Source organism: Amblyomma mixtum, chromosome 9 (genome assembly GCF_055824585.1).
Source record: "Amblyomma mixtum isolate Tamu chromosome 9, ASM5582458v1, whole genome shotgun sequence".
Classification (NCBI taxonomy): Eukaryota; Metazoa; Arthropoda; class Arachnida; order Ixodida; family Ixodidae; genus Amblyomma; species Amblyomma mixtum.
This window is the reverse complement of record NC_143020.1, coordinates 65489859-65516125: the sequence shown is the minus strand read 5'-3', so window position 1 is coordinate 65516125 and position 26267 is coordinate 65489859. Positions and strand designations below refer to the sequence as shown.

General features: G+C 49.0%; 1 protein-coding gene across 1 annotated transcript; it reads left to right on the top strand.

Moving 5' to 3' along the window:
* The first annotated feature begins 312 nt into the window (after window positions 1-312).
* On the top strand, window positions 313-23763 carry LOC149329404 (uncharacterized). Its single transcript, XM_089562205.1, has 3 exons — window positions 313-678; window positions 12936-14224; window positions 23382-23763. Exons 1-3 carry the CDS (start codon window positions 313-315, stop codon window positions 23761-23763), a joined length of 2037 nt encoding a protein of 678 aa, XP_089418331.1.
* The last annotated feature ends 2504 nt before the right edge of the window (window positions 23764-26267 follow it).

Below are 26267 nucleotides of genomic sequence, written 5' to 3'. Positions count from 1 at the left end.
GGGCAGCTCGGGTGAAAATCTGTGCTCTAAGAGGGCGGGCAAGCACCGAAAACGCCTCCTGCCAGGACAGAAAATCTCTTAAAGCCAACAGTGGAACCGAACTTTACGTGATCTTCATCTTGGCCACAAAAAAAAAAAAAAAGTTCGGCTCACAAAACAATCTGAGCCCCCTCGTGCCCTTCTTTTTTTGTCGCAAGCTCCCTGTGTTACAGCTCTGCCCATGGAGAGCACGAGCCTTGCCGCCGCAATCTCGAGCAAGAAGAGCACGGGCTCCTGGAAGCTCGTGTTCCGAAGAAGCAGAAGGCAGACACGATGCAGCATCCACCCACGGGAGAAGATTTCCTGTCGCCCCTTGGCAGCGGTCGCCCAGGAACCCGGACTTCCGGCTTGCACAGCAAAGCGCTGCGTTATTCCGGAATCGGCCTTGGCTGCGTCTGCGGGGTCTTCCTGGCCATAGCTACCAGCGCGCTGGTGTGGTTCGCGATCCACTGGACAGCCGAGCAGCAGCACGACGACACGAGTAGCACCGAGAAGCCGTTTTGCTGTCCCAACGAAGCGGCCACGCTGTTCGCCGTCATCGACCGCGATCAGGACCCCTGCACCGATTTCTACGCGTACGTCTGCAAGCACGCCCTTGACGACGGCCTTGTTGAGAACGACGTGGCCTACGACATGCTGGTGAGTTTGTACGGGCATATGTGGGAGGATTACGTTGTAGTAGCTGCGATAGATTACACGAAGAAGGTAGCAGCGAAAATTAGAAACCTCTGAGTGGAGATACTCGGCCTATATTCTAGCCCAAGCACTTCACACTCGTTACACTGCGAAACAGGCAGTCAGCGTTCCAGATATCTCGATAATGTTCCTGTCTTTCGTCAACGGCATACGAATGAATGTTTTGATAACTTCAGTGCACAATCCCGCGTTGTGCAATTTACGGAAAGGGAAGAGAGCAGGAACTGTCAGATTTATTTCTTCATTGTGAGCACGGATGCATGTATTCTACCGTTGAACAACAGTTACAAACAAAGGGCTTGAAATACAGACGGCGGCGTCTCCGCTCGCGGCCGAAGGCTCTCTCCCCGCCTCGGCACTCCGAGAGGGAACGCGCGGAGCCAGTCAGGGTTGCCAGGCCACTTATGAGTTTGTCTGTTCCAGGCGGCGAGTGGCTTGCACCTCGCATCCCACCCCGCCTGCAAGTCCAAGTCCTCTTGGACAGGAACAATATTCTACTAAGGCAAAGTCGTAGTCAAGCAGTCGCTTGGGTGGTGCACGGTGACGCTGAGGTAGCTGACTCGCTGAACCAGTTGGCTGATCCGGCTCATTGGTCATAGGTGGCATTTGCTCGGCATTGTCTTCATCAGGACTCGGGATAGGTTGCACGGCTGCGCATGTAGGCTCCACTAGCACTGGGTCAAGGTACGGAGGGTGGTATAGTTTCATTTGACTTATGTGCACTGTACGCGCATCTGGTGAGGGTGTGGCGGAGTTCGTTATGCGCCGAACGTCGTAGGTGACGGGTGTTCTTTTCCGTGTCACCTGGTAGAGTCCCTTCAGCTTTGGCGCGAGCTTTTCAGTTCCGCCAAGTACTGGCTCTTGTCTTCGCACCCAGACAAAGTCTCCGACGTCAAATGAGGCGCTGCTGTGGGTGCGGCCGTAGGTTCTCTTGCGGTTCATTTGAGCTTCCTGGGAGTTACTCGCAGCCTCGCTGCGAAGGTCTGGCAAGTTCATAAGCCTGTCACGAATGTCGGCGGCTTGCGTTGTGGGGACTTTCTGATATGGGAGTTTCGGCAAAAATCCAAACAGAAGCTCGAATGGCGAAAATCCTGTACTTCTGTGGCGGGTTACATTGACAGCGAAAGCTGCTTCATCGAGTTTGGAGACCCACAGTGCCTGATCATTGTTGCACAGCTTTCGGAGGACGGTCACAAGTGTGGCATTGGCACGTTCCACCAGTCCGTTGCTAGCTGCCCTGTAAGCTACTGCGAAGTGTATGTTCACACCATGCATATGCATGAAGTTCTTGAACAGGTGTGATTCAAATGACTTGGCATGGTCACAGAAACAATCGTCAGGAGCACTGAACCTGTAAAACACTGAGTGGAGATGTTTCAAGACATCTTTTGTAGAGGTTGTAGGCACAGCAGTTTCATTGTGGAAGTGTCCCAGTATAGGTGCTGTTGTAAGTGCGGAACGAAGGGCTTCAAAGGCTTGTTGACACTCAACTGTCGACTCGAAGTCAGCCTTTCGGATGGAAGCTTGCAGAGGTGCGGCAACTTTCGAGAAGTTTGGAATGAAGCGCCTGTAAAATTTAGCTGTCTGAAGCCAAGATAACAGGTGCTTTGACGAGCGTGGCATGGGCATGCACATGATTGCGGCAATCTTTGATGGGTCTGGCTGTTTCCCTTGTTCTGAGATCATAAATCCCAGAAACTTCACACTGGGGACAGCAAACTTGAATTTGTTCAAAGAAACTTTGAAGCCAGCTTGTAGAAGGAGAGTGAGGGTCTCGTCTAGGAGATCGAGAAACTCTGGAAAGTTATCACCGAACACGATGATGTCGTCAAGATATGTGCGTACACCACATCTTGACTGTCGTGCTTTGAGTCGAAAAAATATTTGGTGCATCGCTTTCTGGAAGGTAGCTGGTGCATTTTTCAACCCAAATGGCATTCTTGTCCACTTGAAAGTTCCCTGGTGCGTGATGAAGGTGGTTTTTTCTTGGTCTTCATCTTTTACTTTAATCTGCCAATAAGCGCAGCAGAGGTCAAGGATTGCAAAGAGAAAACTTCCTGCAAGGTCGTCAAAAATGTCATCGGCGCGAGGAAGTGGTTGGTATGTAGTTAACACATAACCTCTTTTTGTCTTTCTGCGTCACGACAATGGCAGGAAATCCCCAAGGTCCAGATGAAGGACGGATGATGTCATTTTGAAGAAGAGATGCTGTTTGGGCTTCGAGGAACTTCCGATCACTGGCTGTGTAGCGGTATGGTTGCCGTCCATAAGGCTTTGAATCCGGCAGTAAGTTGATCTCGTGCTCGATGCCTTCATAAAGGCCAATGTCATCAGGACTGGTAGCGAAGAGACGTGAGTGGCGGTGCACTATTTTCTTCACTGCTTGCTGCTCTTCGGGCTTGAGTTGGGTCTCGATGATGATATCAGGGAAACTGTTGGGCGTGGATGAACATGGCTCAGAAGGAAATACTCTGCATGAGGCTGGCTGGGCTGGGCTCTTGTAGTCTGCTGGCTGAGTTTGAGACTGGGCTGCCTTGTTGAGCTTGCTCCACACTAGCTCGTGTTTGTCTGGTTCAAAATCCACTTGTAGGGGTTCACTGGTGGTATGCGGTGGGTCAAAGCGAGACAAAGTTGATGTTTTAAGTATCAATGCATTGGACATACGCGGTAACAGTTCCTCTTAGCACAGCACGATAGTGTTTGTAAAGGGCTGGCAGATAACAGGAAGTCGTGGCGGCTTGAAATGAAGTTCCGCTTGAGCAGCATAAAACCAGTCCTCTCCCAGAATAAGGGGAAGGGCATTTCTCTGAAGGACTGCGGCTTCCACAATTGCAGAGAGGGGGCCTACGCTGATTCGCAAGAAAAAAGATCCCTGAGGCGCGACGGAGCCTCCTCCTACGACGAGAAGGGGTGGCTTTGTCCACGGCTCTATGCTGAGGTTTTCAGCTAGGCTGGCAGCGAGGATAGTGACGTTCGAGCCACTGTCTGGGAAGGCATTGATCTCTCCAAGGCCTTTGACGTCAGCAGTGATAACTGCAAACCTGAGCATGGATCCAAGCAAAGGGTCCTCGGGGCGGCCGACACATGCTGTTGGCGCTTTAGGGATTGTTTGCGTCTTGTCTCGGGAGGGCTGTCCTTTCTCAGTGCAGTTGCTAGCCAGATGGCCTTTTTCTTACAGCTATAACATACTGCTTCGCTTAGGTCTTGCCCTCGTCTGTAGGCAGGTGCACCATACTTGGAAGAGATTGCCTCGTACCGATGTTCTTGGTCAGCAGCTGGTAGGTTTGATATTCTCGGGGGCGGTAGCCTTGCACGGTTTGGTTGCTGGTAGGTGCTATTTATAGGTCCGGAAGGCGGGCGGATGTCTGCAGTGCTCTCGGTCGTGGCTGTAGCACTGGAGGTGATAGTACGCGGCTGTCGACTTGAAATTGGCGCGGATGGCTTTGTCAGTCTAGTCATGCGAGAGTGGTCCATGGCACGATCAACCTCTGAAGCGATGCTGACGAAATCCTGGACAGTCTTCGGGCGTTGAACGACGATCGCTGTAGCCACTTGCTCATCACGTATGCCCTGAATTAAATACTCGATGCGCTCTTTGTCACTCAATGAAAGCGGGCACCTTCCAATTATCTTGAGCTTGGCGAGAGTATAGGAAACCAGGCTCTCACCGGGGCTTTGCTCACGCGCACCGACAAGTTCCTGCCACTGTATAAGCGACAGTCGCTCGCCGAACTGCGCTATAAGCGCTTCCTTCCACTCTGGCCAAGTTTTTAGCTGGTGGCCAGTGATTTCCTTCCAGTCAGCGGCTGGGCCACGGAGTTTTGAGAGGGCGATGGCTAGCAGGGTAGCGGGTTCCCAAGAGGCAAGCTGTTGGGTGCGCTCGAGATCGTCTACCCATCGGGTTACGGATAACCCTCCGTCGCCACTGAACGTCGGAAGCGTTGATGACAAGTCCGGCAAAGTTGTTAGGTGCACTGCTCTCGTAGAGGCTTGTGACAGTGATAAAGCTAGTCGATTTTGAAGGTAGGCGGTCAAAATCTGCATATTCTGTACGGGGTCGGCGCTGAACACTGGCATAGGTTGGAAAAACTGGTCACCTTGAGTTGGAGCGGGCTGCGTCTCGGTGACTGATCCAGTTGTTTCCGGTAGCAGGACTCGTTTTGCGCCAGTGTCAGCAAGGATGCGAGAAATAAGTTCGTCCTTGGAACCAGTATTGTCCAAATTGCGTTGCGATAGTTCATCTCGCAAGAAGTACACTCTAAAACCAGCGAGGTCCGAGGCGGTGGCTTCCTCCCAGTTTATGAGCGGCATGGCGGCGGCGGCGGTGAGACGGGCGTTGGGCTTCGGCTGCTGGTGCTCGACACACGTTGACTCTGGCTTTCGGTGAAGTGGCTTGCGGCTTCGAATGGGCGGGCTACACCGAGGTTCGGGACGTCGTGTGAAGACAAGTGTCGCTATCATAATAACAAAAGCAACGGGGTAGAGAAAGTAGCGATTGTTGCGAAAACATGTGCCCCGCCATGGAACTCCCTACCGCCAGCACCGCGCAGCATAGCGCAGCCGACGGGAACCACGGTACCTCAGTCAACAGTTCACTACATTCGTATCTCCAGTGAAAGAAAAGTTTATTTGTCTTAGACAGTAACTGTTGTTAACTCATACACTGACAACAAAATACGAAGTGAACATCGAAAAGATAATGACAACATGCAGTGACTTGTAGAGGTTTCTTAATCGGTTCACTGACACCGAATACCACACAATACAGTTAATGATTAAGTTAAGAAAATCAACGTGGAAACATGCGTCGCCTTCATCTTGGAGGTTTTTGCGCCATGTTTCCATCCTGTTGAGCAGTGGCTTCTCTACACTGATCTTGAAGCACGATGAAGAGGCAATGAGGCGCTTGGTATGCAGCACGGCACATACAGTGTCCGTTGCAAGTTTGTTTCTTTGCTTGGTTTTTAGCATGTTAACAGCAGAAAATAGCCTCTCAACCGCTGCACTTGAATGTGGCAAACAGAGCATGGCCGACACGAACTCCTTGAGTGCTGGGAATGCCGAAGTTCCGTCACTGTGTGTCATTCGGAATATCGAGCCCCAGAACTCATGCAACGTTGCTTCTTCGGTTATACTTATGTCTGCGTTCCTGAGGATCCGCCATTCAGTATCTAAGGTCTGCAAGGACCCCTCAGCAACCACATGCGGGAAAGCTCCTGCTAGGGGGGGGGGCAATTGATGCAACCGTTCCAGTCCTGACAACAATGGGGTCTAGAAGCTCTAAGTTCGCCAAAGAAGGATCTCGGAAGGGCACACGCTTTAGAATCTGCTCCACGCTTTCGATGTAGAAGTCGAGGCAACGCTGCCGAAAGAACTTCCTCATTTCTTTTTGCACCTCACCGCCGCACTCTGCTCACGATCACGCGCGTTCACGGCTCTGCTTACAATGCGCCGGGAGAAAACGAAACCTTATGCCACGAATCCGGCGGCTGCGCTAGCTAGCGTATATCTTTTTTTTTGGCTGCCAAGGGCTCATAGTCAGCTTCTGCATTCCGGGCTGCAATTTGTGTACGCCGGGTTTCATGAGAGCAAGACACCTAGAACTGCCAAAGCACGCTGCTCGCTGCCAATCGTCCCCCGGGCCTCGCACACTGGCGCACAGGCGTAGTGAACCTTATCCGACGCCAATAAATACAGCACCGCAAAAGCGTTCACTCCTCTTGCAACCGACGCTTAGCGTTGCCACGCCGAAACCCGCCTCTAGCATTGATCCAAGCGGTAAGGCTCGAGGGAGCCCACTTCGAAGTGCCTGTGGCTTCAGGATCAGGTTAGGAGGGTTTAACACGATGAAGTTTCCCTCTTATGATGTAGCTCTACCGTAGCCGTATATTCGATCCTACAAGGGTCATTTCTTTAACCTACACCAGCTACACCAGTGTAGCAAAGCTTCATTGGAGGTATTGGACGTTTGCTACACTGCTGTAGCTGGTGTAGGTTAAACAAATGACCCTACACTTGACTTCGTGCTAAGCTGTGTTCGTGCGCCACACAGGGTAGATGAGTGAGCCGTTGAACCGGCAGTGGCTGATGCAACCTGGCCATCAGTATCACTGTGTCACCTAACAAAAGACACCTAAAGACACTCTGTAGAACCAAAGAGTAGAAGTTTGTGTTCCTTTGTAGTAGGAAGAAAGCAAAAATCAGCAGATTTGATGAGGTTATCACTGAATCAGTAAAATTTTTAAAAAATCAGTAGATCTACTGATAAATCAGAAGCAGTGGCGACACTGGGCTCTCTCCCCGCCTCGGCACTCCGAGAGGGAACGCGCGGAGCCAGTCAGGGTTGCCAGGCCACTTATGAGTTTGGCTGTTCCAGGCGGCGAGTGGCTTGCACCTCACACCATATACACCTAGACATACGGGTCCAAAATATCACTTCTGCTGATATTCCTAGCGACAAATATTTTGACAGAATTGCATCACAGTGTGGTTTGTTTTCAAAAAAGTTCTAGCATTACAGGTTGACAAAATTTTCCACTAGCCGAGTGCACGCAGATGCATGTATCTGGCATCAAAGAGAACTGCTATATGCACCTAAGAAAAGCGTTAATTTTATGTCAAAGGTAGAATGAATGGGAATAGTGATATGCCTAGGCCTACACTAGTCTGAAGGGAACACTGCCTGTGATATTTGAGTGAGTTTTGGGCTGCAATCAATGCCATCGCCCTTATGAAAGGTTGCCTTTCTCACTGCCTCGAATCGGAGGTTGAAAAACTGGACACGCTTCAATAACGGGTGTCCAATTTTCTACTTTCGATGCTTTTTACGTTGTGTGTGACCTAATCGTGAGAGTGTCCAGCAACGCCACCCTCGCCTTGCGGCGCACGTAGTACGTCCTGTGTTATTGCGAGTGTCACGTGGAACAGGATCGAATGGGGAGGATGGAAGCTGTGCGTGAACCCTCTGATGCTACAATGTGGCATCAAGACTGTGAAAACCGATGCCCTCGTTAACCTAATGAGCAGAGAATGGTAGGGAAATGAGGGGCTGGTTACGACATATAATTTAATGAAGCCAACAGTCATTGAAGCCAATTAAGGCATAGGGTAAAACTTTCTATCTTTTTTACTTGTGGCGTTGATCAATAGGAAATCAATAACGTAATCACTTTATAGCTGTGTTATGTCCGCGGTTGGCTTGATGAAACAAGGCGTTTGCGAACACAAGAACTATTTATTAGAACTCGACTCAAGCGGTGCGCGCTAGCGGCCGCTCATCGGCGCGATCCGAAGTCTTCTCCCGTGTCCAGACACGGCCGTCCGGTGCAGACAGGAGAGGGCTGGAGGAAAAGGAGGAAGGGAACGTCGAGAGGTTCGTCGGCCCTTCGTTCACACACGCAACCCGAACACAACACCACGGCGGGAATCGCGCACTTGCTGAACGGTTCGTTTGTCCCCGTCTACGCGTCTACGCGCAAGACACAACACTTCCTCCCCCCTTAGAAAGGGGCCTGGTAGCGGTCAGGAGGCCGGCGTGCACGTGTGGAAGCGCGCTGTAGTACGGCCGTGGCATCAGGTGAGGCGCTTGCCGTTTCTGTATTTGGCGTACACCTTCCGCGTTGGAGCGGTGCGTCCTCCTCCACGATATCCCAAGCCACGGTACCAGGGGCCGAAGGGCTGCTTGTTCGGATCGGTGTCGTTTGCGGCGGGGCCTTCAGAAGACGAAGCTGGTCGAGGTGTCGGCGGGCAATACCCCCCTCCATGTATACGAGCCAGGATCTCTTCCCAATGCGTCTGTCTATTACAGCTGGGGCCCACGCCTGCGGTCCGTGGAATTTTCGAGCAAGAACATGTTGGCCTTTTCGCATTCTCTTAACGCGGGGAAGATCGTCTTCCTTCTGTCCGGTTTCAGGTGCTGGCTCCGGAAGGACGGCGCTCAGGTGGGTTCGCAGCTCGCGCGCGAACACGAGCTCCGCTGGGGTGCGGCCGGTTGTGTTTTGCACCGTGCTGTGCTGTTTGAAGAGAAAGCGGGCGATGCTTAGCTGCAATGACCCAGCTTGTTCCTTCAGTAGAGCTCGCTTGAGCTCCGCCACGCATCGTTCAACATGGCCGTTTGTAGCCGGATCGTAGGGAGCCGATGTGACGGCTGCGATACCGTTTTGTCTGAAAAAATGCCTGATCTCCGCTGACACGAAGGCGCTGCCGTTATCAGAGGCGATTTTTCTTGGCAATACAAACATGGCAAACAATGTTATCAACGCCTCAATGACCGCAGCTGACGTTACTTTGGTCATCTGTTTGACCTCGACCCTTTTAGTGTAGGCGTCGACAATAACAAGACACGTGCTTCCCTCGACCGGTCCTGCAAAATCGATATGAATAGTGTGCCAGGGCTCACTTGCCTTCTCTTACTGCGGGGCCGGGACTTTTGGTGGTGCCTTTCGGTTGTTTTGGCATATATTGCAATTCTGAGCACTTACTTTGATTTCGCTGTCAATTCCAGGCCACCACATAAAGCTTCGGGCGCACTTCTTCATAGCAACAATGCCTCGATGACCTGCATGAAGCAGTGACATAGCATGCGCGCGTAATGCTGGTGGGATAACAACTCGTGACCCATAGGTGATGCAACCGCGGTGCGTATTTAACTCCGTAGCTCTCTTGCGATAAGCGTTGAAGCTTTCTCCCTTTAGTCGGCCCACGTTGCCTTCTTCAATGGCGTTGAATAGCTCCGATAGAGATGGGTCCTCTTGCGTCGACGTAGCAACTGTATCTGCTGTTAGCGGCGGGTCTGGCAGGGCCTCGAGCATCAACACGTCTCCCGGGTTACGTGGTCCTTCGTGGATCGTGCTCAGCGGTAGGCGGCTCAGTGCGTCTGCATTCTGGTGCTTCTTCCCCGATCGGTGTACAAGGTCGTAGTCATATGCTGACATTTTAATGCACCAGCGTGTCATGCGTAGTGACAACACCTGCGGTATTAACTTCTGGGGCCCCAAAATGCCTAGCAGTGGCCTGTGGTCTGTTATGAATGTTACCTTTCACCCAGCGATGTACTGGCGAAAGTGTCCGGCCGCGTAGACCACAGCAAGCCCCTCGCGATCGAGCTGAGAGTAGTTGCGCTCTGCTGCTGATAGAGTGCGTGACGCAAAAGCAATTGGTGCCTCTCTTCCTTGAGTGTCAGCTTGTGAAAGAACAGCACCTACTCCGTAGGGTGATACGTCCCAGCCTATGATCAAGAGCTTGTTCTCATCGTAATGTTTGAGGGCTGTACATTGCAATAGAAGCCGTTTAAGGGCCACGAATGACTCCGGTGGCTTGGCGACCAGGTCCATGGGACCTCTTTTTGCAATAGTTTGTACAGGTCGTTGGCCACAGTTTCTCGCTGTTCTAGGAATCAGTCATAGAATGTAAGACGTCAAAGAAAGGTTTGGAGTTCCTGCTTGTTAGTTGGTGCTCGTGCCTCGGTTATTGCTCGCACCTTGTCATCAGTTTGATGGATGCCTTCAGCGTCAATCACGTGACCAAGGAATTTCACCTTGGGTACAGCAAAACAACCTTTTTCCTTGCTTATACGCCAGTTTGCGTTGGCTAGCCTTTCGAACACTTGTTCCAAACGTGCAGCATGCTCCTCGTCTGATGCTCCTGTGACGATTACATCATCGAGATAAACGCATGTTCCAGGAATTCCACGAAGTATTGTCTCCATATACCTCCGGAAAATTGCAGGGGCTGCCACTATGCCAAATGGCAGTCGTTTGACTTTGTAGAGGCCCTTCAGCGCATTGATGGTAAGCAACTGAGATGCTGATTCGTTCACCTTCAGCTGCTAGTACGCTTGCGTAAGGTCCACAGTGGTGAAAATTTTCCCTCCGCGAAGTGTGCTTAAGACCTCCTCTGGCGCTGGCAGTGGGTAGGAGAACGGCTTGGTAAACCTGTTCACTGTGCTTCGGTAGTCTCCGCATAGTCGTAGGGTGCCATTATTCTTCCGAACTACGACGACTGGTGTTGCCCATTCGGTGTGTTGTGTTGGTTCAATGACACCTTGTTCTTGCAATTTATCAAGTTCCGCTTCTACTGCAGATCTTAAGGCAAAAGGCACTGGCCTTGCTTTGAAGAATTTAGGGCTGGCGTCATTGAGCAACTCCAGGTCGACAGGTGGTCCCTCGTGTCCTGGGATGTCATCGGAGAAGACTGTGTTGTACTTCCCTTAAAGGCATTCCACCATTGACTTCGTTCCAGTCTAGTGAACGCCGCCGATGGCGATCCCAACTGCGTCAAACCAGTTCCTTCCCAGGGGGCTGGATCCACTGTTCTTAACAATCAAGAGTGGCAGCTTGCATTTCTAGTAGCGGCAGGCTCTGACCTGACCACGTCCTGAGGTGCGTGTCGTCGTCTCTTAGTCTGGGTGCGTGCTCTGGCCACGTTGTTCGAAAGGTGTCCTCGCTTATAAGGGTGCATGCAGCTCCGGAGTCGACTTCGAACTGGATCAGCTTATTGTGCATGGTCAAGCAGGCCATTATTTTCTGACGCGTGCCGATGTTGGCAATGGTGTTTAGGTCGTACAGCGCTGACGGAGGTGATTGAAACCCTTGTTTCTCAGCTTGTGCCGCGACTTCAGAAGCGTCTACGTTATGATTGCGTGACTGGGCCAATTTGCCCTGCTTCTTTTTTGTTATACAACCTTTCTCGATGTGCCCACGCCTGTGGCAAAAGTTGCATGTAGTATCTTCAAAGCGGCACGTCTGCGGATTATGCTGTTCGTCACAGCGCCAGCAGCGCTGGACCTTTGGAAGTTTTTTCGAACTTGCCTTCATGTTGTGGCTCTGGTTGTTCGAATGGCTTGTCTGGTGCACTGGCTCGATAGATCGCCGCATTTGTCACTGCTGCTTCCCCGCACTTTCCGTTTGCAAGACGATGTCATAGGCTTTCGTAAACGTCAGGTCCTTCTCCGCGAACAGGCGCTGTTGCAAGGACTCGTCACGCAGTCCACACCCAAATCGATCACGCAGCATGATGTCCAGGCGGAGTATCGTGGGGTTAGTTAGCGACAGGGATGACGTTGCTCCGGCTGATTGTTCGGTGGCTGCTGTGCTCGCAGGCAGCGTTCGAAAGTTGCAGTCGGCAGCCAGTTTCATTAGTGCCGCAACGTAGGCACTTGTTCTTTCTCCCTCCAACTGGTCACGTCGTTATAAACGAGCCCGGCTCTAGACTTCGGATGGCCGCGGGTCGAAGTGTTTCTGCAGTGCAGCTACGATGTCGTCGTGGGCCACGGCAGCTGGAGTGCTCGGCTGGACTCGAGCGCAAACAGTGTCGTTTGCGCTCTAGTCCGAGCGCAGATCCGAGCAAACGCTGGGCTCGGATCTGCTTCCTCGTCGCCACTGTTATGTCCGCGGTTGGCTTCATGAAACAAGGCGTTTGCGAACACAAGAACTATTTGTTAGAACTCGACTCAAGCGGTGCGCGCTGGCGGCTGCTCATCGGCGCGATCCGAAGTCATCTCCCGTGTCCAGACACGGCAGTCCGGTGCAGACAGGAGAGGGCTGGGGGGAAAGGAGGAAGGGAACGTCGAGAGGTTCGTCGGCCGTTCGTTCACACGCGGAACCCGCACACAACACCGCGGCGGGGATCGCGCACTGGCTGAATGATTCGTTTGTCCCCCATGTACGCGTCTACGCGCAAGACACAACAAGCTGAAAGATAATTGACTGTGAAGTTAAAAAAAAACACATGCTGCCCGTAGGATTGGAACCGACGACTGAACAGAGGGCGCAGAAGATTTAGGTTCAAGATCGAACGACATAACACCAGGGACGTGTCAAATGCGTTCAACTTTTCCTACAGAAGATAATTTACGGACACTTATGAATTTTTTTCACGCAAGGAAAGCCTAGGGTAATCTTTCCATTTTTTGTTTGTGGCGTTGATCAATGGGAAATCAATAACGTAATCACTTTATACCTGAAATATAACTGACTGGAAAGTCCAAGTAAAAACAGCCACATCCTGCCCGCCGGATTGGAACCGACGACAGAACAGAGGGCGCAGAAGATTTGAGTCCAAGATCGAAAGAAATAACACTAGTGAAAGAGTCCCGTAACGCTACCTAAAAGAGAGCAGTTTCGCTTACAACGAATCTGAGAGATGATTAGCACATTGGTGAATAAGCTATTGTTTTTGTCACCGCGGACTTCTGTTTGCAGGCGGATGTTCGCTCCAGCATCATCAAGGGTACCCACAACTACGGCAGTCAGTCTGCAGCAGCGCTCCATGCCCTCTTCACATCGTGCATCCAGGAGATATGGCAGAGAGATATGCGAGCCAAGGGTGCAGTAGCCGCTGTCCTGGAAATTGTCAACTACACCAGGCGAATGAGTGGCGCAGACCTACTTCGTTTTGGGCTAGCGGCTCGTGAGTGCTACAAACTGTCGTTCTTCTTCGTGGTATATCACGGCACTGCTAGCCGAGGAACGAGGATCACATTCGACAGGGTTACTCTCCGGGTAACCCGCTACAAGCGGTACTGCGACGCTTCGTGCAGCGCCATCGTTCTCTCCACCCTTAATGCCCACTTTGGCACGAACTACACCGATGAGGAGATGTCCAAGTGGGGAGAGAAATTACTGCCGGCCAATTCGAAGTTAGAAGCGGCGTCTTTGGCGGAGATTTCGGAAGCTTTCGGTGGTCTGGAAGTTGCGAAGTTCAAGGACATTTTGCGCGAGTTTCTTATTGACACTGACCAGCTGGAATCACTTCGCGCGAGCTCCAAGGACACACTCCTTGCAGACATACGGCTCCTAAGCGAGCCACGAAACCAGCCTATGTCCTTGTTCTACATGCTGCTTGTTGTCACTTTGGACGCCATGCGCTCCATTCAAAATGACATCGCAGTAAATTCCCCAACCATGACTAGTGAGAATATCTGTCAGACACACGTGTTTCGAAGCAGCCAACTATGGCGCGTCACATACGTGGCTGCACTTGCAACTCCCGCCAAAGACCGCCAGTTGCACAACATCTTCGAGACCACACGACGTAGGTTCGTGAAATACCCCCGAATCCTGCGGCTGGTCGCGGCCGGGAATGACACGAAACGCTTCCGGCAATTTATCAGCAATATGTCTCTTGTGCTACCTGGTGACCTCGTCTTCAGGGAGCCCGCCGTTCCCAATATGTCCGCGGAGGGCTTCGTTCGGAATTTATTCCTCTCGCTGAAGTTCGAGTTCGACACCAAAAAGAAGAAGGCACGGCAAGGCGTTCCCTGGATTAGCGATGACAGCGAGAACAGGGTTGTGGACCGCATCTTTTTTGTGAACGATACTGCCCTCTACGTGACGTCAGCGGGGTACGGTTGGTTGAGTTCGGGCACCATGGACCCGATGCTCGCTGACGCAGCCGTGATTGGAAGTCGTATGGCAGCCCTGCTGTGGACCAAAGTGGCTGAGTGGAAGGGCTGGTCTCGAGAAACGAAGGCAGCGTTGGAATCTCACAGGTGACATATGCCGAAATGCCGCCGCTAATGCTGCAAATAAGAGACACACCCCTGCTAAAGGGGCGTCTTACCACGAGTTGTGGCTTTCGGTTACGGTCGCGTGAGATAACACTGACATCGCTTTTTGTGCAGTGGCCAGAGGAAAACTATTATAGATGACTTCTAAACAATATTTCATAACGATTCCATTTAGTTCCGCTTGCAAGATATGATAAGGCGTCGCTGATGAACTACTTCATATTTATATCGTTTATACCCTCAAGGCATACAGCGTTGTAGAGAAGAGTACTAAAGAGTTAACTATAATGAAAATAATAAAAACAAATTTGTCAAAGGGTAGAAAATTATAGCATGTTCATACCTTACATTGCGTACAACGTTTCAAGATACCGAAAAGTCAGTAATCATGCCAGCCTAACAGGGAATTTTACAGTTATTGGACGTGCTTTGGATAAAAGAATTGTGAATATACGCTACAAGAACGTGGAATAGGGCCAACCATATGCGTATAGTGCAGTCGCCTCATATACGGGCGTTCTCAGCGAAAGCGAATAAGAGTTTTTAAAAATAGCATCTCTAACATATCGCCACCACCCACGTGGCATTGTTATATTGCTGCTTGCGGTCACCAGAGAACAGGGGAGTCATGTTAACTAGTAAGTTGTTTAGCTACAATGTATTAGTAAAATTTTTAACTGCTGCGGTGAGGCGCCTGGATACGATTAGAAATTTGTAGCCAGCAGTTGGTTCTGGCTATACCTCTGTTAATAATTTCGAGAATGAGATTACCGTGGGAGCCTTGCCAAAGGGAATTTTTTTCGATATCGCGCCCTTCTCTATAAACCGCGCTCGTTCGACGTGCCGTGATGCGAAGTCTGTCAGTCACGTCACTCCGAGCCACACATGTTGAGTGCAGCGGTGAGGACTTAGTGAGGACGTGAGAGCTCGTCGTGTGTTACGTGGCCCACAGAGTGACGCATTCCTATAGACATCGTTTCGCGGCGCGCGCTTTTCGAAAAGGATGGCCGAAATTTGTTTCGCAGCAGCGCCGAGCGAAGGCGTGTTTTCGGAATTGTAGATAGCGATATGGTTGTTGCTAACGCTGGGCTACAAATCTCGGACTGCAATCAAGGACCTAACTTAAATATATAATTATTTAAAATTCTTTAACCAGTTGATATCTAAAAAACGTTTTTTTCATGTTCGCTTAAGCTACAAGCTACGGTGGAGGAAGGGCCTCACTGCGCAGCTTGTGACGATGACGAATCTTATGAAAGACTCGCAGCCGTGCAGTGTTTCGACTGGTGCAAGCCTGTTAGGCCTCAGTTAGGTTCAATACTTGATACACTCGATGTACTATTCTGGTTCTCTTCTAATAACTTGAGTACAGTCATCATCATCATCGTCATCAGCCTGACTACGCGCACTGCAGGGCAAAGGCCTTTCCCATGTCTCTCCAATTAACCATGTCCTTCGCCAGTTGCGGCCACCGTATTCCTGCCACTTTCTTAATCTCATCCGCCCACCTAATTTTCTGCCGCCCCGGCTACGCTTGCCTTCTCTTGGAATCCACACCATTACCCTTAAGGACCAGTGGTTATCTTGCCTGCGCATTACATGCCCTGTCCAAGCCCACTTCTTCCTCTTGATTTCGACTAGGATGTCATTAACCCGCGTTTGTTCTCTCACCCACTCCGCCCTCTTCCGATCTCTTAACGTTAAAACTATTAATTTTCTTTCCATAGCTCGCTGCGTTGTCCTTAACTCAAGCTGAGCCCTCTTTGTTAGCCTCCACGTTTCTGCCCCATAGGAGAGTACCGGTAAGATACAGCTGTTGTATACTTTTCTCTTGAGGGATATTGGTTAACTGCCATTCATGATGTGAGAGAACCTGTCATATGAGCTCCACCCCATTCTTATACTTCTAGTTATTTTAGATTGGCATTTGTGCAGAGAAATTAAAAAAAAAATCGCATTGTCTTAACGGAAAATATGTTGAACGTGGTGCCCAATCAATTCGGCTGGAGAAAAATTCGGGGTCCCAGAAAATTTAACGCTGTAAAGTATTGCACAATCGTCATGAGCCTAACCTCATCCACTGATGAAGAATGACCTCTGATAACTCTTCGATTTACAGTACTCTATGCCATCTCAAGCGATCTGCTCTTTGCGAACTTTCAATTTTCATCCATCAGCATTGCCCTCCCATGCACCCTCCTACGCTTGTCCTCCCTTGGAGTCTTCTGCGTTACCTTAACGGAGTAGCGGTTGTCTTTCCTTCTCATTACAAGTTCTGGTGTACAAATCAAAATTTGTAATTGCGAACCGAATATCCTCAAATTGCATTTTTGGAACGAATCAAACAGTGCACGTTCAGGATTAATTCAGGATTAAATGAAATATTTTATTCAGATAAATTTTGAAATGTAGGAACAATTATCGAATAAATGGCAGCAAGTTGAAGTAGGTACGCCTCAGGTTTCCACAACGACTATTTCTGCCGCGAGCAGTCTCTGCGGGGAGGACTCAGCCCCAGCGGATTGGTGCGGCGGCTTTCGAAATGCTTATACCTATAGCCATCAGTAGTGGGCGCCACAATATGTTTCGGCCAGGTTTAGCAAGATTCGCCCTCACGGCCACTCTTGTTCGCCGTGGCTAATCTCTTGTCCCACACGCGCACTCCGATGTGGCGCTGGTTTTCTCGCGGAAGTCATCAGTAAAAAAAGTGACTTTTTAGTGCGGATGAACAAACGGTCATAAAGTTAATATGCTTACCTATTATTACGCGCGTTCTGGGGGCGGCGAGTTTTGCGTTTTTCGACAGCAGCTGCATGTTGAACTCCGTCAATTTTAGCTCGACATGTTCTAAGGAACGGAGGTAGCCTAAAATCAGTGAGGAGAAAATTGGGCATAGGTAAAAACCAGATGTATGCGTTAAAAGACAAACAGGGCAATGTCATCAGCAATATGGATAAGATAGTTGAATTAGCCGAAGAGTTCTACACAAATCTATACAGTAGCGAATGTAATCATCAAGTTACTGAGGGAGGCAGTCGAGCACAGCAATGGGACATCCTGCCAGTAACGAAGCAGGAAGTAAAGAAAGCCTTAGGAGCAATACAAAGAGGGAAAGCAGCTGGTGAGGATCAGGTAACAGCAGATTTGTTGAAGGACGGAGGAGAGATTTTGCTACAAAAACTAGCCACCCTGTATACGCAATGCCTTGTGACCTCGAGAGTACCAGAAGCTTGGAAGAACGCTAACATTATCTTAATTCATAAGAAAGAAGACGTCAAGAACTTGAAGAATTACAGACCAATCAGCTTATTGTCCGTTGCCTACAAGGTATTTACTAAGGTAATCGCTAATAGAGTCAGGACAACCTTGGACTTCAGTCAACCAAATGATCAGGCAGGCTTTCGTAAAGGATACTCGACAATAGACAACATTTACACTATCAATCAGGTGATAGAGAAATGCGCAGAATATAACCAAGCCCTATATATAGCCTTCGTTGATTACGAGAAAGCATTTGACTCAGTGGAAACCTCAGCTGTCATGCAGGCATTGCTGAATCAGGGTGTAGAAGAGTGTTATGTGAAAATATTTGAAGATATTATTTATAACGATTGCACAGCTACTATAGTTCTCCGTAAAGTCAGCAATAAAATTCCAATACGGAAAGGTGTCAGGCAGGGAGACACGATCTCGCCAATGCTCTTCACTGCCTGCTTGCAGGAGGTATTCCGGGGACTGGAATGGGAACAGTTGGGGATAAGAGTTAATGGAGAATACCTGAGTAATTTGCGATTCGATGATGACATTGCCTTGCTAAGCCACTCAGGACAAGAACTGCAAATCATGATCAATCAGTTAGACAGGCAGAGCAGAACGGTGGGGCTAAGAATTAACATGCAGAAAACCAAAGTAATGTTCAACAGCCTAGCAAGGGAACAGCAGTTCGCAATTGGTAGCGAGGTGCTGGAAGTAGTAAGAGAATATGTATACTTAGGGCAGGTAGTGACCGCAGATCCGGATCATGAGAGGGAAATAAGTAGAAGAATAAGAATGGGGTGGAGCGCATATGGCAGGTTCACTCAGATCATGAATGGTAGCTTACCAATATCCCTGAAGATAAAAGTATACAACAGCTCTATCCTACCGGTACTCACCTATGGGGCAGAGATGTGGAGGCTAAAAAAGAAGGTTGAGCTTAAGAACAACGCAGCGAGGTATGGAAAGGAAAGTGATAGGTTTAACGTTAAGAGATAAGAAAAGGGCGGAGTGGGTGAGGGAACAAACGCGGGTTAATGACATCTTAGTTGAAATCAAGATGAAGAAGTGGGCTTGGGCAGGGCATGTAATGCGAAGGCAAGATAACCGCTGGTCCTTAAGGGTAACGGAGTGGATTCCAAGAGAAAGCAAACGTAGCAAGGGACGGCAGAAAGTTAGGTGAGTGGATGAGATTAAGAAGTCTGCGGGGATACAGTGGCGGCAACTGACAAAGGACAGGGTTAATTGGAGAGACATGGGAGAGGCATTTGCCCTGCAGTGGGTGTAGTCAGGCTGATGATGATGATGTTCCGCTTCGATGCCTTCAATGCTTATTAGGTTTTTAGTTGTATCGCACAAGTGCTCAAAACAATAATTCAATTATTTGATTCCTAATCCATTCCGCTCTTCCACTATTCGATTCCTATAAGATTGGGTTCTTAATTACACTATTTGTATCTGATTATGTTCTAAATGCTACTATTACCACGCTTCTAATTGCATGCCCTTACCATTCGTGTTTTTTCCTCTTTATTTTGACGGCACCATAATTACCTCGCTTTTCTTCCTGGACCCAAGCGAGCCTTTTTCTGTCTCTGATCATTGCACAGCTGGTTTTCCTTGCTATAGCCTGCTGCGGTGTCCGCAATTTAAGTTAAACCCGTGTCGGTAGTCTCCGCATTTCTCCCCATTAAGTTACGTGCTACAAGTTACATCTCTTATTTTCTTTTCGAGGCATATATTTTCTTTTCGAAGAGTCTGAATACCTGTTCTGCAGCGATATCCCTCATTCCCCTACTTTCCCTCTTCCCGCTATGCCACTGATGGGCTTCCGCTTCACTAGTTTCTTCGTTCCCTCTTGAAGTTTGAGCAAATTCGAGACCTGACCATCCTACGGTGGCTGCAACGCACAGTTCCGAAGACCTCCACATCCTACACGATGTGAGGGTGAGCGCATACTATGAACTATATTTCATTTTTAGTCTATTCTTTCGGACTCTTCAACGACGACTTAAGAAGCTAGGATGCAAACGGAAATTCTCTTCCGAAATGTGCTTTAGAGGCTCGACAATGGTTGGAGACTACTTGGCGAGCCATCCGTTACATGGATGATATGGATGCGTGGATGCCCGCACTGGTTACGGCGTGCTTTTGTTGAGAATGTCATATATGAATGAAGGCTGAACATTTGAATTGCGCCCCTTTATTGGCTTGAGGACACGTTCGAAAAGCTTGCTTAACCTCAAATTGTGCATGCTACCTCGTGAAGCTTTCGCCACAGTTACTAGTGAGGTAGCAATGTCTCGTGGGTGAATGAGACAAGCTTATATAACGCTTGCCAATACGGCGCCGATAATTGGGTGAAATTTTTTCTTCTATTTTAAGTAATATTTAGGCAACGTGGGTCATTTTTATTGCCCGTCGGTTTGTGACAGCGGGTGAAATTTTTATAGGTCACATAGTTTAACCGAAAAACATGCACGTATGATTCAACATCATAAATCATTTTGGATAGCACTATTGCTCTATCTATATGTTTCTTAATACGATTTAAAAATTAAATATATATGTAGGAACACGCACACATTTTGCAACGCTATATCGCTTGTGCGAGTACTTTAATGCAGCCTTATTTCAGAGCGCACGCTTGTACAGAGTCCTAGTTAAATATATTACTTTACTTCGCAGAAGATAACCTTCAAATACATGACGTTACATTTGCAGAGGAGGTTTTTTTCATAATACAAAGTTAACTTTCGTAGCAAATTAATACTGTGCGCTCACCCAGGCATTTTGCGGGATGTGGAGGTCTTCGGAATGGTGAGTTGTAGCGACCACAGGAAGATAAAGTCCCAAATTAGCCTACACTTGTAGAGTGAATACAAACATCTATTGAGGCTATAGACCAACAGGTTGCAGGCTTGCTATTTCAGGAGGCGAACGATCTTACTGTGAAACGCCAAAGCATGAAAGCCGCTAATCCCATACAGAATGGAGCAAGTAGAGCTCTCAGAACTAATCAATAAGCACAAGGTAACCGACTTAACGAACTTAATATGGAGAGAATCTAGCATGCTTTAAAGACGGGAGGGAGCCCAAAAGATGGCGAAGAGGAAATAATGTGTAGACAAAAATCAGATATACGCATTAAGAGACGAAGAGGGAAATGTCATTGGCAATATGGATAGAACAGTTAATCTAGCCGAACAGTTGTACAGAAATTTATATAGTCGTCAGTGGAATTAGGACGTTAAAGGGAGAGGATTTAGCGTAAAGCCATGGCGCTTCCCACTAGTAAAGAAAGATGAACTAAAATAAGCCTTAAAAGCATTCCAAAGGGGGAAAGCAGCTAGCGAATATCGAGTAACACCAGATCTGTTGAAGGACTGCGGGGATACTGTACGCCGGTAGCTTGGAAGAACGCTAACATCGCCTTTATCTACAAGAAAGGAGACGTCAAAGACTAAGAAAGTCACGTAGCTTACTGTAGTACTGTACTACTGTAGTAAAGCTTACTGTAGTAGTCGTAAAAACATTTATTTGGGAAGAGAAAAGTTGGGGGATATAGGTTGCGGAAGCGATACATTTGCAGGTTCAGGCTTGGTCTTCCCTATTCCACGATCCCGTAGGCCTCCGCCGCAGCCTTGGCCTTCGTCACCCGCATAAGCTGTGTGCTCGGTTCGGAGTCACTCAGGAGGGCTTCCCACTGCTCTAGATTAGGGCTATTTACCTTAGGTAGTAAAGGGCATTTTCAAAGCCCTAGGTAGCATTTTATGTCGTAACACCCCCCCCCCCCCCCCCCCCCCCTGTGTCTACCGGCCACATTTTGTGATATATGGCTCTGCTTGAGTAGGTGTCTGCCGTCGTCGGAGCGTGGTGGCCTCCTCTCTGTTGAGGTTGTCCGCAGAGCACAGCACTTTTTGCGCGCTCCCAACAATGCCTTCATTGCCTCGCCGAAAGATTCTGATGTGCTGAAGGGTTCGACCGGCAAACCCGCCCTCCGCTTCGTCAACTCTCGCGCAACCCTGACGGATAACCGCGTGTGCCGTGACATTTCCCTCAACCCCAGTGCCGGGGATCCAAATATTGGAGTTTTCAGTGCCTGTGTTGTTTTTTCTTCGGAGAGGATCGTCGCGGCTTTGCGGCCGATCCTTCCAGCTGTGTGTGCCCATAGATGCAGCCTGCAGCCTGAGTATCCGTTGCTATATATTAACTCACTCCCTATCAGTTGGCCTCAGTCAGGGCTACAGCCACGGCGATTTCTTCCGCTGCCTGCTTTGCCTTTGTGCGCACTGACGCACCGGGGATTATTTTTCCTTTGGCGTTCACTACAGCTACCGCCCTCGTGCTTTCCACCGTTCTGTGCTTAGACGCGTCCACATACAAAACCATCTGTTTTTTCTTTCGGAGCCTGTCCAACTCCGAAGATCTCGCCGCCTACTTACTTTGTGGTTCTTCGTCTCCATGCTTTTCTGGGCACCGGTTTAACCAAGAAAGTGTTCCTCCTTTTCCTGTTAATGTCTGTTTTCTCTTCGCCCTCGCCTTCTGCGGGGTATCCCAGCTTTACCAGTAGTGCTCTAACAGTTGCCTACAATATATGTACTTGGTAATCGCTAATACAGTCAGGACAACCTTAGACTTCTATCAACAAAATGATCAAGCAGGCTCTCATAAAGGCTACTCGACAATAGACCATAATCGCGCTATCAGTCAGGTGACAGAAATTTTCTATATATGTAAAAAGAACTATATATCCTTCACTGATTACAAGAAAGCCTTTGACTCAGTCGTAACCTCAGCAGACAGGCAGACATTACGAAATGATAGTGAAGATCAGCCTCACGTAAAATTTCTGGAAGATATCTACAACGGCTGCGCAGTAAACACAGTCCTCCAAATATCGGCGATAAAGTTCCAATATCGAAGGGTGCCAGGCATTGAAACAATGTCTGAAATACTGAAAGAAGTTTGGGATGGGAATAGCTGCGGAGAATAGTGAATGGCGAGTACGCTAGGAGCTTGCAATTCACTGATGACATTAGCTTGCTAACTCATTAAAAGGATGAATTGCTAAGCATCATCAGTGACTTTGACAGCGAGAACAAAACGGTAGCTCTAAAAATTAATACACAGAAAACGGAAGTGATGTCCAGCAGTCTCGGAAGGGAATGGCCGTTTGCAATTGGTAGCGACGTGAAAGAAGTTGTACTGGAATAAGTCCAATGAGCGCGGCTAGTGACTGCCGTTCCTTCTCACGAGAGGGAAATAACTTGAAGAATAAGAATGAGGTGGACCACAGTTGGCAGGTTCCCTCAGATCATGATGGTTGTTTACCAGTATCCCGCAAGAGAATAGCATATAACAGCTGTATCTTACCGGCACTCACCTACAGGGCAGAAACGCCGAAGCTAACGAAAGGTTTTAACTTAAATTGAGGACAACGCAGGGAGCTATACAAAGAAAATTATAGGTGAAGCGTTAAAAGACGGGAGACGGCAGATTGGGACATGGAACAAACACGATATAATGACATTCTAAAGCAAACCAAGAAGAGATCGCCTATGGCAGGGCATGTAATGCGAGGACAAGATAAACGGGGTCGTTAAGGGTAAAATTCTGAACTACAAGAGAAGGCAAGCGTAGCAGAGGGCGGCAGAAAGTTATCTGGGCAGACGAGATTAATAAGTTCGCGGGGATACTGTTAACGCAACTTTCAAAGGACAGGGTCAGTTGGAGAGTTATGGAACAGGCTCTGTTCAGCAGTGGCCGTATTCAGGATCATGATGATGAATTAGTGCACAATTCTTGAAATACGACATGCTTAAATGTTAAATATGGGCGTGTTATTTCCTGTTTACGAGTTCTGACAGTAGTTTTCACGCAGGCAATGCCTCATCGGCAGCTCAATCGACCTCGATGTGCTCGATAGCGTGTTTTCACTGGTGGGGCTCAAGCACGGGCTGGAAATCGCTGCCATTGTCGGAGCGGCAGGCATCGTCTTTACAGATGACGTCACACCGGCGGCTCCAAGAGCAAGCTGGTACAAGATTCGGGACGCCTGGAGCCTCTACCGGATGTCAGAAGCACAATTCTTCTACGCACGCCTTGTGTACTTCCGCTGCAGCCTCACCGCATTCTTCGTTCAGCCTTTGATTAACGAGCTGACAAGAGGCAACGCTGACTTTGAGACCGCATTCCAGTGCCCGGCGAGCAACAAGTCTAAGAAAATCAGCGACTGCATGAACCTTACTGTGCCACGTAGCTGACGCACTGTGCAGTGAAGGGACCCTTGTGAAGATGCAACGCGCATGTTCACCTTTTAGCCTATTTTGTACGGCCGCTCGACAGGTAATTTGTTTCTTTCTTCGATCAGAGAGGCTCTCGCGGTTGATAACTCCGTTGACATCCGATCATTCATAGATAAGTATCAGAGATCAGGTGGTTACCCAGCTTTTGTCAGTAGCATATTCATCATGCTTAAGCTTGTTTAGTTCTGTACCTTTCAGGTTAACCTCTCGCTTCTGTCTGAAGGAAAGTTATACACGTATAGAAAATGTTAATCGAATATTTTTTCTCGGAAAGAGCTTTTCTGCTCCTGTGATTGTTGACGGAACTAGCCGGCTTACCTAGCCAACCACTAGACTCATGCATCTGTGCATGAAAATTGAAACAGCGTATAAACAGACCCAAAATGTGTCATTGTTTACCTCAGTAAACATTCTATTGCACTGCGTTGCAGTTTTCATTTGTTTTTCAGCTACGCGCAAGTCAAAAGTACAATTTTGATGACTGGAATATCCGCGTGCACTCTTCGTTCTCCGCTTTCTTGAGTCTACCAGGATCATCGCAAAGAACTCCAGGCGGTCGAATTTTCCGGAGCCCTTGCCTATGGCGTCCCTCATAGGCTGAGTCACACTGGCAGGTTAAACCCCGATAAACCGTAAACCATAAACTTGAGGAGTGTGCGAGTAAACTTGTCCCTGATATTGGCAACATGGCTACCCGCGCTCACTCACACAGGTCATTGTCGGAGGTGCTGCTTACTGTAGACTGTGGCTTTGAAAAGAGCATTTGTCACTGTTAGGAATGAGGCTTATAGCGCACAGTTCCCAGCTCCACCCTTTTCTCTCCAAAACATGTACTGAAAATGAAGTTAATTCTTTTTATGTCTACATCGTCTCGATTTCCGCATGAATGCAAGCACAGTTGTTTATTGCGTGCTCCATATCTGTCATCGATATTGAGGGAAGGAAACCTGGCGTAAAATAAGTGGATTCTTAGGTTACCTTACGAGTGGAATGCGATTGCTTCAGATTTCAAATCCGTCGCAGCTTCTGTTGCAACTTCTGTGTGTGTTTGCGACAATTCGTTTGAGAATTTTATCCATCAACAGCCATAGTCTTGTTGTTTGCGGCAGTAGTATATTGTCACGTAGTGGTGACCGCAGTCCAGCGAGCAGGAAAAGAATTGCTTCTAAACTAAACTCTTTACTTGGGCTGACTTGTGCCAGCAAAGGACTGCATGAGTCGGCGGCGGCGTAGCCACAAGCGAGCTCGATGGTTGGCGAACCGAATTCCCGACGCTTTCGGCCGTGCTGTATTTAAAGCTGATAGCCAACTGTCGAGATAAAGCGTGCAAAGTTACTAAAACATTCTGGAACAACGCGGAATCAGCAATGCCTGGATGCGATCAATAGAGAAATCTGGTCGCTTCTTGGACCAGAAACAAAGCGATAAAGCGGCGTGCCGGCAGCTTTGAAGAATGAACAAACAGACATTACAAAGATTCGCGGCAATATAGTTGAATGTTTGCATTACAGGCAAATATACTAAGCTCGTGAAAAGTGGCGCCCATTCCTTAAGAACTGTATCATGCGCGTCTATTTCTGAAAGCAGGCCTACCACGGCGCTTTGCATGTGTCCAGGGCGCTCATGTTTTCCTCGCCGAGAACCGTGCAGCCAAATATCAGCTCTAGGGTCGGAATCAAACTTATCGGGGTGGAAGCATTCACGGCAGCTGGTGGGAAGTCGGCCGCCTTACTCAGATACCTAACGGTGTATACTGCACAGATTTGTGGCAATTGAACTGGATTCCAAAACATTTATTGCGTCGAGAACAGGTTGCAGGAGACAGGTACTAGATAGCCGCTAGCCGATGGCTGGCGGCGACCTGATTGGCCAGCTCGATTGCCCGTACTTGAATCTTGGGGTCCGAGCTGACCAGCAAGGCCTCCCACCTGTCGGGAGAAGGGAGCTGTATCAACTCCGCCGGAGAATACTTCCTCCCACCTTCCTCCCTCCCCTTACGGCGCGGTTCGGGTGTCCACCGAGATTGCGACAATTGCTTCGCCATTTCCTTCCTTCAAAAGCCAGCTTTCAACTTTGCACTAACGCAGAGGTGGGGCGCACAGCCCGCACGCTGCGTGAAGACGACGAAGGCCTCGCGAGGTACAGTGCTAACGTAATGGTTACGTGATAATAGAAGCTACGCCGGGGTCGTAGTGGGACCAGAGTAACTTTGCTATTCTGTAAAAGTCATTGCTCAAGAAATGTTTGCTGCCTACCATAGCAGCCGCCACGTTGGCTCAGTGGTTGAGACATTCATCTACTGAGCCGGGGTACCCGGGTTCGAACCGGACCGCGGATACAGTGTTTCAATAGAGGCGAAACGCAAAAGGCACCCGTGTGCTGTGTGATGTCAGTGCACGTTAAAGATTCCCAACCGGTTGAACTTCTTCCTGAGCCCTTCACTCCGGCGTCCCTCATAGCCA

Bases quoted from the DNA above. Each gene is read 5' to 3' on its own strand.
- LOC149329404 (XM_089562205.1), top strand. From the start codon at position 313: ATGCAGCATCCACCCACGGGAGAAGATTTCCTGTCGCCCCTTGGCAGC. The intron at 679-12,935 runs GTGAGTTTGTAC...TTCTGTTTGCAG, and splicing joins ACGTGGCCTACGACATGCTG to GCGGATGTTCGCTCCAGCAT. The intron at 14,225-23,381 runs GTGACATATGCC...GTTTTCACGCAG, and splicing joins GCAGCGTTGGAATCTCACAG to GCAATGCCTCATCGGCAGCT.